This window comes from Pelophylax lessonae (genome assembly GCF_965119305.1).
Source record: "Pelophylax lessonae genome assembly, chromosome: 12".
Lineage (NCBI taxonomy): Eukaryota > Metazoa > Chordata > Amphibia > Anura > Ranidae > Pelophylax > Pelophylax lessonae.
Genome location: NC_138779.1, coordinates 185,686,295 through 185,699,628, shown reverse-complemented (window position 1 = coordinate 185,699,628; position 13,334 = coordinate 185,686,295). Strand labels below are relative to the sequence as shown.

At 44.6% G+C, this 13,334-nt stretch overlaps 1 protein-coding gene across 2 annotated transcripts in view; it reads left to right on the top strand.

Moving 5' to 3' along the window:
- Nucleotides 1-3,919: 3,919 nt before the first annotated feature.
- Nucleotides 3,920-13,334, top strand: part of NECTIN2 (nectin cell adhesion molecule 2) — a 155,859-nt gene continuing 146,444 nt past the window's right edge. For both annotated transcript variants that reach the window (XM_082273895.1, XM_082273894.1), the window contains exon 1: nucleotides 3,920-4,068. In XM_082273895.1, coding sequence (XP_082130021.1) covers nucleotides 4,023-4,068 — 46 coding nt within the window. In that variant the 5' untranslated portion in view covers nucleotides 3,920-4,022. The remainder of the gene's footprint in view (nucleotides 4,069-13,334) is intronic.

Genomic DNA, 13,334 nt, shown 5'->3' with positions numbered 1-13,334 from the left:
GTCTGTGCGATGCGAATCAGCCACACAGATTGTATGGCTGAATTCGCATCTGATTCGGACTGAACGCGCACAGGACCCTTTTTTGGGTCCGCAGTAGAATCAAGTCGCAATTCACACCAAAGCGATCCGATTCCTGTCCGAACTGTCAGTTCGCACTGCGATACGCAAACTGATGTGGGGGTGTCATTAACTTTGTATTGACACCCCCAGTGATTTGCATATGGCAGTGTGAACTGCCTGCGATTTGAATGCGAAGTGGGAACCCGCAGTGGATTTGCAGGGTTCCCGCATCGCATATGTGTGAACCGAGCCTTATGGGCCATACACACTATACAATTGTCTTTAGATTTTTTCCTTTAGACTTACCAAAACCAAATAATATGAGGTCAAACCTAAACACTTTCAGTTTGTATGCAATCAGGCCGGCCCTTGCACTATATAGCTGAAGGTAAATCTAAAGGAAATCTAACAACAAAAGTTGTATAGTGTGTATTAGGGGTCGACCGATTATCGACAAAGCCGATATATCAGGGGCAGATATGAACCTTTCCCCGATATATTGGAATCAGCCCCTGAGGTTACCGATATTGCTGATATTTCAGGAAAGTGTATGTACCGGAGTGCAGTCCTTGGGCTGGGGGGGGGGGCTGCAGACGGACCGCACCATACCCCCTTGGATCACACCAGGCCGCACACCATACCCCCCCCCCCCGAACCACAGCGAGACAGGAGGGCACAAGACAGGACCCCCCCTCCCGCTCACTCACCCTGCCTGGATATCTGCAGCAGCAAGCGGCGGCAAGTTCGGCTTCTTCCCAATGTCTTCTGCGTCTCCTCCCTCCTCCTCCATGCCCAATGGCATGGCTTCTCTTTTTCGGCCAATCGGAAAATGGGTCTCAAGACCCGCTTCCTGATTGGCCAGGAGGAGGATCCGTGTGACAATAGCCAATTTTCATTCGCTATTGTCACACAACTGGGTGGGCTCGGGGCGCAGTGCTCTGTGCTCCGAGCCCACCCTTTTTTTTTAGCCTGTGAGAGCCTCTGGCTCTAGTCACATGGTTAAAAAAAAAAGCCCCATTGAACTCCATGCGTCTGGCGCCCCACATGTAGATTAGGGGGCCGGACGCATGGATAGGGGGGGCCGCCACTGCTGGAGTGATGCTTGCAGTTAGAGGCATCACCCCGATACTGGCGTCCATAGCCGACAGTTGGCTGTCTTGTAATGACAACCAATGCAGGTGAGAAGCCGCTGAGCTGTCATTACAAGGAGTGGGAGGGGACGTCCCCCCACCTCCCGCCGCCTTCCGCGGCTCACCCAGGTCTCCCGTCCCACTGGGAGACCCAGGCAACCAACCTGCACGACCGACGATTATCCATGTAAAATTCGGAAGTGATGTCATGACATCACTTCCGGGTACTCGGCGCCAGATTAAAAAAAATGACAGCATTCAAAACAGCCAAACTTGGCGTTTTGAATGCTTTTAAGTGCAGAGGAGGGGTTTGAGGTCTTTTAGACCCCCAGATCTCTCCACAACAGTACCTGTCAAGTGCTAAAAAAAAAAAAATATATATATTTTTAAATGTACGAAAATATTGGCCAATATTGGCCGATACCGATATGCATTGGCCAAAATATCGGTATTGGCAACAAAAACCGATATCGGTCGATCACTAGTGTGTATCCAGCTTTAGTTCTGGTTCACATTTGTGCGATCACAGAGATTGCATGTAATTCGGAGCGCACTGCTCCTAAAATTACATGCGATGTCTGTGCGGTGCAAATTCAGCCATACAGTTTGTATGGCTGAATTTGCACCGCAATCGCACCCAACTTGCACAGGATCGGATCGAATGGTGGTAAACACTTGTGCGATCCGATTCTGTGCGAACTTTCAGATTGCACTGCGATATGCGATCTGATCTGGGGGTGTCGTTAACTTTTAATTGACACCCCCAGCGTATTGCATATGGCAGTGTGAACTGCCAGGGGTGCGGATGCGATGCGGGAACACGCTGTATATTCGCAGCCTTCCCGCATCGCAGAAATGTTAACTGGGACTAATGCCTCGTACACACGCAACGATTATCGGCCGACCGATCGTCCGACTTTTGTCCAAGTTGTGTTTTGTTGGTTGGAATGTGCCTAGACTGCACACAAATTTTCTCGGCCAACAAAATTCTACTTCAGAAGTGATGTCATGTGCTGGTTTAATTTCTGTGTGTTTTTTCTTCTCTGAGCATGCCCAGACTTGCTCATCAGATTTTTGTCTGCCGAAATCTGTACTGACTGACGGAAAATCGGCCGTTGTGTTGACGGCCAACAAAAATTTTATAGCCTGCACACCAGATTTTATTCGGCCGAAAAGTCGGAGTCGGTTGTCGAAAGCATCATACTAACAAGCCGAAAATCGGCTGATCGGACGTTGGCCGAATATTTACGGCCGACTATCGACGTGTGTGTACGGGGCATTAGACCTACATGCAATGCAAAAAAAAATGCAAAAGACATCTGGAGCGACCCCCAGCCACAAATGAAATCCGAGTTTTCACTACAGGGAAAGATGGATTGTAATTGGTTGCTCTGGGATTCTCCATTCTGCGCACTTTTCCTTATGAAACCCAGGATCTGCTACTAAAAATGTGAAAGTTTATCCATGCAACATTCCTCAGCTCACTGCAACCACCAAGTAAATAAAAACCTTTGCTGGGGCTCCTCTGGGATGCATTTATTTTTAAGTATGGATTTCAGATCCCTAGATAGACAGACCCATAGACAAATAGATTATCAGCAGATGGATCGGGAAAGGTCACTCGCACTAAGCTTATAAAATTAAAGCTGATTTATTGAACATTGGTGTCAACTTTGCAACTGATCAATAAATCATGGGAGACCCAATTCTGGTCCTACTTCCTCCAATGAGTTCTAATTTATCATGAAAGAATGAGGGAATGTACATCCCCCCCCCCCCCCCCCAACAACAACCCAACTCCCTCCACCCAGCTGCTGCTTTCTCTATGAGAGATGCTGCCACTGTATATCCCTCCCCCCTTCTATTTTTTTTCCAGGATGCTAACAGTTATTATTATATTGCATGTAATTCCAGCAAGCAGGCTTCATTAGATCTGGCTGTCCTCTCCTCGCATGTCAGATCAAGCGCTGCCCTAGATTTCTTTTTTTTTTTGCTGGTAGCTGAGTGCAGGGAGAGGGGGAGGGGAGGAAAGGGTTAATCCCTGGGAAGAACAGGTGAATCGGGCGGGGCTTGGTATGATAATAGTAAAACATGACGTCAGCAGCTGGGAGAATAGTGAAACCAGAGCTGGGAGAGAGAAAAGGGTGATACTGGAGGAGGCAGAGGGAGCTGAGACTTCCAACAGGAGGATCCAGCCTGGTACAAGGGGGGAAAGAACAGCACACTGGAGGAGCAACAGACTGTCAGAGACTGGGACAAGAGACTGCCAGAGCTTGAGACAAGGGACATCTACATCTTCAGCCAAGTGACAGCTGGAGCTCTATCTAAGAGACAGCTAGATCTTGATCTAAGGAACATCTAGAGCTTGAGCCAAGAGACAGCTGGAGCCAAGAGACTACTAGAGCTTGACCCAAGAGACAGCTAGGGCTTCAACCAAGAGATAGCTGGAGCTCGATCTAAGAGACATCAAGAGCTTGAGCCAAGAGACAGCTGAAGCTTGGTCTAAGGGACATCTAGAGCTTGAGCCAAGAGACAGCTGAAGCTTGGTCTAAGGGACATCTAGAGCTTGAGCCAAGAGACAGCTGAAGCTTGGTCTAAGGGACATCTAGAGCTTGAGCCAAGAGACAGTTGAAGCTTGATCTAAGGGACATCTAGAGCTTGAGCCAAGAGACAGTTGAAGCTTGGTCTAAGGGACATCTAGAGCTTGAGCCAAGAGACAGTTGAAGCTTGGTCTAAGGGACATCTAGAGCTTGAGCCAAGAGACTACAAGAGCTTGACCCACAACCCATCCAGACCTTGACCCAAGAGATATCTGGATCCATCCCTTGCAGGATGCAGTGTCCTCTCTTTCTGCTGCTCCTGGGGCCTCTCTTTACAGGTGAGTGACAACTCCTGCGCTCTAATGGTTGCTTTTGAAGGCAGCAATGATCTAGACATGTCCAGGTGATGTCCTTGTGTTACACCCAGGACATATAGATCCAAAAACTTCTCTGTACAGAACCCTGACAATATGGCCTCTGCATTTAGACCTGTGTCCTTCCTTGTACAGACTACCTGTATGCCTGCTGTACAATGCATAGTCATTGTCTGGGTTTGCTTCTTCTACCCTCTAATGTCCTTCTGTGCTGTCTTTATGTATCCATCAGCTGTGTGCTACAGTGTTGCATTTATAATGTGTTTTGTCTTTTTATGTTATTCTGTTACAGGTCATTGTTTGTGTTTTGTAGTATATTTGTGTTTTATACTGTGTGTGTGTAATGTATTTTGTTGCTTTTTTATATTATTTTGTTACAGGTCATTGTGTGTGTTCTGTAGTATGTGTGCGTTTTATACTGTATGTGTATGGTATGTGTGCGTTTTATACTGTATGTGTATGGTATGTGTGCGTTTTTATACTGTATGTGTATGGTATGTGTGCGTTTTTATACTGTATGTGTGCGTTTTATACTGTATGTGTGTGGTATGTGTGCGTTTTATACTGTATGTGTGCGTTTTATACTGTATGTGTGTGGTATGTGTGCGTTTTATACTGTATGTGTGCGTTTTATACTGTATGTGTATGGTATGTGTGCGTTTTATACTGTATGTGTGCGTTTTATACTGTATGTGTATGGTATGTGTGCGTTTTATACTGTATGTGTATGGTATGTGTGCGTTTTATACTGTATGTGTATGGTATGTGTGCGTTTTATACTGTATGTGTATGGTATGTGTGCGTTTTATACTGTATGTGTGCATTTTATACTGTTTGTGTATGGTGTGTGTGTAATGTATGTATGTGTGTGTCCTTGGGTCTACCTAGGCTTACTGTACTTGTCTGTTGATTATTCCCCCCCCAGTTCCTAATAAGCCTACGTCCTACTTGCTAAATATTTACTCCTCCTGCCTTTTAATAGATCTACCTGCTCACCCTGTATTTTCTTGCTTGCATAACCTTATACTGGTATACAGCAGCATTCCACCCTTCCTAATAAATAATATGCCATTTAAATATAGTACAAAAATTTCTAGATGTGATATTTTTATATACTGCAATTATTTTTTACTACATCTTTATTGCTTTGCCTGTCCTAAGGGTTAACTAGGTGTTATGTGTTTATATGGCGTTGCTATGTATACACCGTTTTTTATTACATTGTATACGGCATGATGATCGATTTGTAGATCAGTGCTTTGGATACAATAGTGGGTTCTTTTTCTTCATCCTTGTTTTCAATGTCATCTTCCCTGTTTAGGGTTGACTTGTGTATGATAAATATTGTTAAACACACAAATTATTTTATTTTGCTATGACATCCTTTTTGTTATAGTGTTTTGGATTGACTTGTTTTGTAAATACCAAATATTGTTAAGCAGGCAAAGGTTTGTCTATGATCCAACTTGTGTATTGGCCTCTATGGGCAATCTCTGCAGTAGTGCACCAGATCAGGGATTCATAATTGGGGAATGTTGGTGTGTATAGAGCGTAAAGCTGGATACACACTATCCAACTTTTGTTGTCAGATTTCCTTCATATTTACCTTTTCTATGTAGTGCAAGGGCCTGCCAGATTGCATACAAATTGAAAGTGTTTAGGTTTGACCTCATATTATCTGATTTTTGGTAAATCTAAAGGAAAAAGTCTTCAGAAAATCTTATAGTGTGTATGGCCCATTAGTCCCGGTTCACACTACCGCGACTTGTCAGCCTGACAAGTCGCGGTCCATTCTGTGCTACGGGAACCTTTCTAATAGGAGCGACTCAAGTCGCTCCGACTTCGAAAATAGTTCCTGTACTACTTCGGGGCAACATCGGAGCGACTTGCATTGACTTCCATTATGTGAAGTCCGTGCAAGTCGCGGAACAGGCACGGTGCACGCGGCTGCACAGGTCGCCCCCGAAGTCGGATCGCCATAGTGTGACCTGGCACTAAGAATTCCTAAATTATGAGCAGTAATTGTAAATATTAAAAGATCTTTGATCGACAGGAGGAAAACCAATTGGGTTGGTAGTTTGGGTTTAAGATGGCTGGTAGGCTTTGTTGGCAGTTTTATGATCACATTGAGGGTGGCCATACACTCTACCATCTTGTTAATTTACTCAAGCTATGTAAAATGAGGACATGCCTAAGCAATCCATTCCATTGGTGTCCAATCGCTTAGGCCCAAGCATTACAAAGTTGGGGGATCTAAAGGAGATTGTATAGTGCAGGGTTTCTCAACTAGGGTTCCTCCAGAGCTTGCCATTCATATCTGTGTGACTTTAAAGTAGTCCCTACACTACTTTGTAATCCGACTTTGATGTGACTAGAGGTCCATAGACCTTAGGCATGGTATTAAGTCACCCAAGTGTTAAAGGGGCCTGAAGAGCATTCCTTCCACTGACTCTCACACTAATGTATCATGAGTTGTAGATATATGCCTCGTACACACGCAACGATTATCGGCCGACCGATCGTCCGACTTGTCCAGAGTGGTGTTTTGTAGGTTGGAATGTGCTCTAGACTGCACACAAATTTTCTCGGCCAACAAAAATCTACTTGAGAAGTGATGTCATGTGTTGGTTTACTTTCCGTGTGTTTTTTCTTCACTGAGCACGCCGCCCAGTCTTGCTCATCAGATTTTTGTCTGCCGAAATCTGTACTGACTGACGGAAAATCAGCCGTTGTGTTGACGGCCAACAAAAATTTTATAGCATGCACACCAGATTTTTTTTGGCCGAAAAGTCGAAGTCGGTTGTCGGAAGCATCATACTAACAAGCCGAAAATCGGCCGATCGGACGTTGGCCCGAAAATTCCCGGCCAATAATCGATGCGTGTGTACGAGGCATTAGTTATCTTTAGCAGGGGTTCCCTGAGACCAAAAAGTTATTTTGAGGGTTCCTCTGTGTTAAAAAGGTTGAGAAAGGCCAATCCAGTATATGGCCAACCTCAACAAGGGCTGGTGGTACGGGAATCCTGGATTTAAAAAAAAATATCCTTACAATGAGGTCATCAACTATTTTTCTATGGGGACGTTTTAAATAATAAATGAACACTTCTTCAGTAACACTTTGGACTTTGAACGCACAGTTGTCCAACTTGAATGCCTGGAATCCAGTGACAGGATAGGCAGGTAGAGGGAGGGGCTCTGCTCGGTAAAGGACAGAGTTTTCTTTTGAATAGAACAAAGAACTTTGGTAAACTTAGTAACCACTAAAAGAGTAACCAATCCAAATTCATCTTTCGGTAGCTTACTCTTAGCTGATTGGTTGGTATGCGTTTTGGCCACAGTGCTTCTCTTTCAAATTAGTATTATAATCTACCAGGATAAAAACTTTTTCTTGCAGAAAACTACCAGTGATTAAATTGCATTGAGCAGCATAGAACGTGCTCTGCATACCCAGGTCTCCTACTTAGGAAATTAATAATCCTATTCTAGACGCAATTCACTCTGCAATAATGATCTCTAATTGTCTATAGAATCATCTCAGAATCTTGAGACTTTCACTGTAAGAATTAGTGAATGGAGGCTTTTTTTTGGTCTTTGTTATTTATAGCCAGGTGCAAATTAGCATTTTCCTAATGCAACAGGGTATTTTATTTTATTTATTTATTATTTTTTTGGATAATTCAATAGATGCCAACTTTGTAGATGCTCCAGATATCTTCAGCTGATATGATGGGAAATCTTTTTAGGGCTTGTTCACCCTAGCGTGCGATGAGATTACATCAATGCTAATGTAGTGATGTCAGCACATTGCACTGTTCACTTATTTTTTTTAACGTGTGGCGTTTTCATAAAGTTCTATTGGGAGCAGCGCAGTGCGAGGTTGTACATTGCCTTGCACTGTGCTGCGCAAAAAATAATACTGCATGCTATACTGGTCCCCCCCCCTTTTTTTTTTTTTTTTTTTCCCAGCCAGTGGTGTGAACTGGCCATGTAGGAGAAGTCATTTAGCCTTGTATCACAGTGGGAATGCACAGGAATAGGCCCCCAACCCTGTCCTACCGCACCTGGTGAGAACGGGCCCTTAGGGCGCTATGTGCGAAAAAATAGTTTTTTTGTTTTTTTGCACTGGATTAATGCCAGCATAGGTGTACGCAGCCTATAGGAGTGTGCACCCCAAAGCTCAAACACACATGGCTTTCTCTGTAGCTGCACTGGACAGTGCATGAATGAAATAGTGCTCTGCGCTGAATGGCTTCCTGTTCATTCACAAACTGAAGCATAGTAAACACAATTTACTATGCTTTAGTTATGAATGAACATAGTGAGAGTGTGTGTTCATTTAAAAAAGAAGGGGCCTGTAAATTACATATTTACTAGCCCCTTTCGCCACTCCATTCTGAAACCTCCCCCTGCAGGAGAAGAGGAGGGATGCCAGCATGGTGGGGGGTGTAACATGGGGGAAGATCAGGCAATAGGGGGAATTAGCACCGCACACAGTGATTAGGGTGTGCCCAGGCACTCCTGGCACACCCCCTGCGCACGCCTATGAATGCCAGACATCATGCAGACACATAGAAAGTAATTGTTTTCCATGTGCCCTGTCCACACTATAATGCTGCCTTCAGATGGGTTACAGTGCATTACGGAAAAATGCACACATGTTGCGTTTTTTTTTTTTTTCCTGCAACATACTGGAGCTTGCCTGGAGTCATTGTCTGTTTTCATACTGCAGCTCCAGCTGTTGTACATAAGAATGCATGAAATTTCACTTTTTCTTTTTTTTTTTTTTTCCCTTTTAACTTTATTAAAACATCAAATATTGTCATGCGTTGTAAGCACGCAGGACATCAACCCCACCGCACTGATACACCAAAACAGAGACGCTGAATGGGCCCTTTCACCTGTTTGATGTGTGTGCAGGGGTGTTTTTTTTTTTTTTTTTTTTTTTTTTTTTTTTTTATTTGCATCATCAGACATTTCTTTTATGCATTGACATGCATTTTGATTGGCAATTTTGGAGTGTATAGGGTTAACAGTCATTGACCAAGGCCTACTACCCGTTGCCAATGCTTCAAAACACATCTTGTATGCGTTTTGATGCACTGCCATTGACTTCTATGAGCCTCCCAACACACTAAAAGGCAGATAAACCTGACATGTACTTTTAAAAAAGCGCTGCACTGCGGCACCGAGATGGGAACATATAGCATATTTATTGCGTAGAACCACGCTACGGTCGTTTTTTAGTGTAATAGAGCAAGCATGTTAAAACACAACAGTGCAAATGGGCCCTTATGCCGGGTTCACACCTATGCCTTTTGCAGTGCGTTTTCAGTTTTGCAGAAACGCACTACAGTCCATTGATGATTTCCTTTGGGTCTTGTTCACATTTATGCGTTTTCAACTGGTGCGTTTTTTATTTATTTATTTTTTGGTTCAGGGACATTTTTGCCTGTAGCAGATTGTGCTTTTGGTTGCATAGAATTCAATGGAAACGCAGGGCTTGCGTTTTTGCTGGTTTCTCCCATATGACAACAGATACCCCCCCAAAAACGCAAGAAAAATGCGTGTCAAAAAAAAAATAAAACGCACTGGGAAAATGCATCAACCCCAACCAGCATAAGGGTGATCCTGGCTTTAGGGTCCTGAAAGCTTGCAATTTAGGGGCCATTCATGTGGCTGTTCATGGCTGTACACCACTCAGATTAGCAGATCTATGATGGGTACAGCCACGTTTTTGATGTTCCAAGGCGGGCGGGAAGTCTGTACAAATCAGTGATGGGGCCACCACTGTCAAGGAGAGAATACATGCAGCCAAGGCCAGATGTGCAGCTCTGTACGCAGGCTGTATGCATCCACAGCAACACATCTGTCCCTAGCCACAGATAACCAATCCACGCTTACATGGGGCCAAGGCCAGATGTGCAGCTCTGTATGCGACCACAGCCACACATCGGTCCCTAGCCCCAGATAATCACTCCATGCTTGCATGTGGCCAAGGCCAGATGTGCAGCTCTGTACGCAGGCTGTAGGCATCCACAGCAACACATCTGTCCCTAGCCACAGATAACCAATCCATGCTTACATGGGGCCAAGGCCAGATGTGCAGCTCTGTATGCAGGCTGTATACGACCACAGCCACGCATCTGTCCCTAGCCACAGATAACCACTCCATGCTTACATGGGGCCAAGGCCAGATGTGCAGCTCTGTACGCAGGCTGTATGCATCCACAGCCACACATCTGTCCCTAGCCACAGATAATCGCTCCATGCTTACATGTGGCCAAGGCCAGATGTGCAGCTCTGTACGCAGGCTGTATGCGTCCACAGCCACACATCTGTCCCTAGCCACAGATAATCGCTCCATGCTTACCTGCGGACAGCTGCGGAGAGCCTGCCATTGATTTGTACTGGTGGAGCATAAATACACTGATCTGGGTGGTGTGCGGCCATGCACCCCCCATGTGAATGAGCCCTAAATCTGGTATATAAGCCACTAACTGGTTGCTCTTCAACTCAGTTTTTATTATTTTGCTGTACATCATTTAACAGCTATTTCATGGAAAAAATATTGCTGGTTCCAGTGTAGAGCAGTCAACAGTTGCAAACTTTTTCTGGCTAGTTAAGTCAAGATGACAGGATTGCATTGAGAATTTTTTTTCTTTCCCGGGGTAATAAAGTAATACAGACTCAAAAAAGAAGCGCAAGCAGCATTAACCAATGGAAACCAAACAAAATGTTAAGTGATTTGAGTAAATAGGCTTAAATTTTGGTTACGTCCGTTCCAGAACTTTTACATTCATTTTTTTTAATTGGCCCAAATGTGTCCCTGGCCAGTCCTCGCCCTCGTTGTACCATCGTGCCTGTTTATGAAAGTGTTTTGTGGTGTTCTGGAATTCTGGGAATGTCTGAGTAATAATAATTAGATTGGGGGAGGGGGGTAGTCTGGCCAGTATCACCAGGGGGAGGTTATTGTATATGAGAGCCGAGGTCACCAGTCCCTTCTATACACTCCTTGTCACACCCAGCTCTCAGGCTGATTGTTCTAGTCCCATCCCCCAAAGGCCTGTCTCTCTCACCGATACTGGCTATTGTTGTAAAGAATTTTTGTGGGGATCAGGCCAGGCTTAGATCCAATCTCCATAGACAGCTTCTCCACTGTTTACTCCTTTTTTTTTTTTTTCTTTTCTTGTCTAAAGCGTTAATAGAAAACGTGAAATCGTATCTGCCGGCCATTGAATAGGGACCTGATGTGAATGCAACAGGTAGAACTATTTTTTTTTTTTGGAAGAAGTTTCAGTGTCAAGTTAAATTGGGGGCTTTGACAGCTGTTGGAAAACTTCCGACTGCTAAAAGGTCTTCTGCTCCCGGGAGGGGAACTTGGTCATGTGGATTGTTGGGACTTAATTACATTGGGTTCCTAACTTTAGGTTATATTAAGATATTGAATAAAAATTTTAAAAGCGTATCTAAACAAGAATTATTATTATTATTATTATTATTATTAATAAAATACAGGGTTTATATAGCGCCAATAGTTTGCGCAGCGCTTTACAATGAGAGGGAAGACAATACAGTTACAATACAATTCAAATCAGGAGGAACTAGAGGGGCCCTGCTCGTTAGAGCTTACAATCTAAAAGATTGTTTTATATATATATATTTGTAATTTACCAGTCCTTAGATGTGGTGGCCAAATTAGTTTTCTTTCGTATTTTATTTGAATTACAGGTACTTGTTGTATAGCGTTGTCCACTTACACAGCACTGGTCAAATACGGTATATAGTACATTCACATCAGTCCCTGCCCTAAAGGAGCTTACAATCTAAGGTTTCTAAATAGGGGAGGACTGGGGCAGGGGGGGAATTGCCCCCTGGGCCGCTCTGATGCCCTGCAAAAAGGCTGCAATGCTTCTGCCACAGACATGCCTAAAGGGTTCCTGGTGAAGAGAAGTAAAAAGTCCCCACTGCTGACCTACTAAGTGCGGGATGAAGACCAGGACAGAGCGCAGGCTTCCCAACCCCCCAGCATGGATGGTGTAAACTGTGTCAGAGCAGAGGCCGGTTCCATGCCCCACTGGAGACTCTCCATCTCTCTCTTCCCCCCCCCCCCCCCCAGTCAGCCCTGACCGAGCTGTCCCAGCTCCCCCCACCCCCCCCTACTGGCCAGATTGGGAACCCAGATTCGGCCGGTGAGTAGAGAGCACCTGGAGCAGAGCATGAGCCTGGAATGGGGGTCAAGAGGAGGCGTGGGAGGGGGGCCAAGTTGCTGGACCATGCCTCTGGTTTGTACTTGCCCCCTGGGCCGAAAGTTGCCAGTCAGATCCTGTTCCTACAGCCCCGTACACACAGGCCAACTATTGGGAGACAACAGCCGGTTAAAAAAAAAAAACGTACGAAATTCGGCCTGTGTGTATGTCAGTCTGTCGGAGGTGCATGCTGGAAAACCAGCAGCCGACCGACTCCCATTTAGCGTCCTCAGCCCGCTGGGATGCATGAAAAAAAAAACTTAAGTGTGTACCCGGCTTTACTCAGAGTGTAGGAGGAAACCTACGTAGGCACAGGGAAGAATATGCAAACTCCACACAGGTAGTGCCGTGGTTGGGAATCGAACTGAAAATGCTAGTGCTACCAGGCAGAAGTGCCAACCACCTAGCCTATGTGCTGCTTGTTGACTTTTTTCTTTTTCTTCTGCGAACCGATTGGGGGGGCGGGATGTCTTTTAACTTTATATTGACACATGTTTTGATAAAATTGCACACTTTCAGTCCTAATAACAACATTGAGATAATATTGCAAAGGGGTCACTGGATGGTTACTTTCGAGATCAACAGGGACCTTTTTTAGGCCTCATTTACACGGGTGCTGAGGCCCATAGTCTGTGAATGGACTGCGTGTTTATGCGGCTTGAGCCACCAGGTACTGTGTGCAGGCTGTCCATGAACAGCTGTATGGGAATGCAGTGGTCGCACGGAAACATATGCTTGTCCCAATCTGACATGCATGCGGGTGGATGGCCACGCACCTCAACATCTATCAATGTAAAATAAGTGGCTGTCTGGGCAACTGCTACCCTACCTGAGTCTGTATATATATTTCATCCCTAAGGATGCATTCACACTTGAGCGTAGTGTCTGAGCGTTTTTTTTTTTTTTTTTTTTTTTGTGTTTTTTTTTTTTTTTTTTTTTATGCATGATTTTTGACACCATTTTTGTGTATTTTTTTTTTTTATAC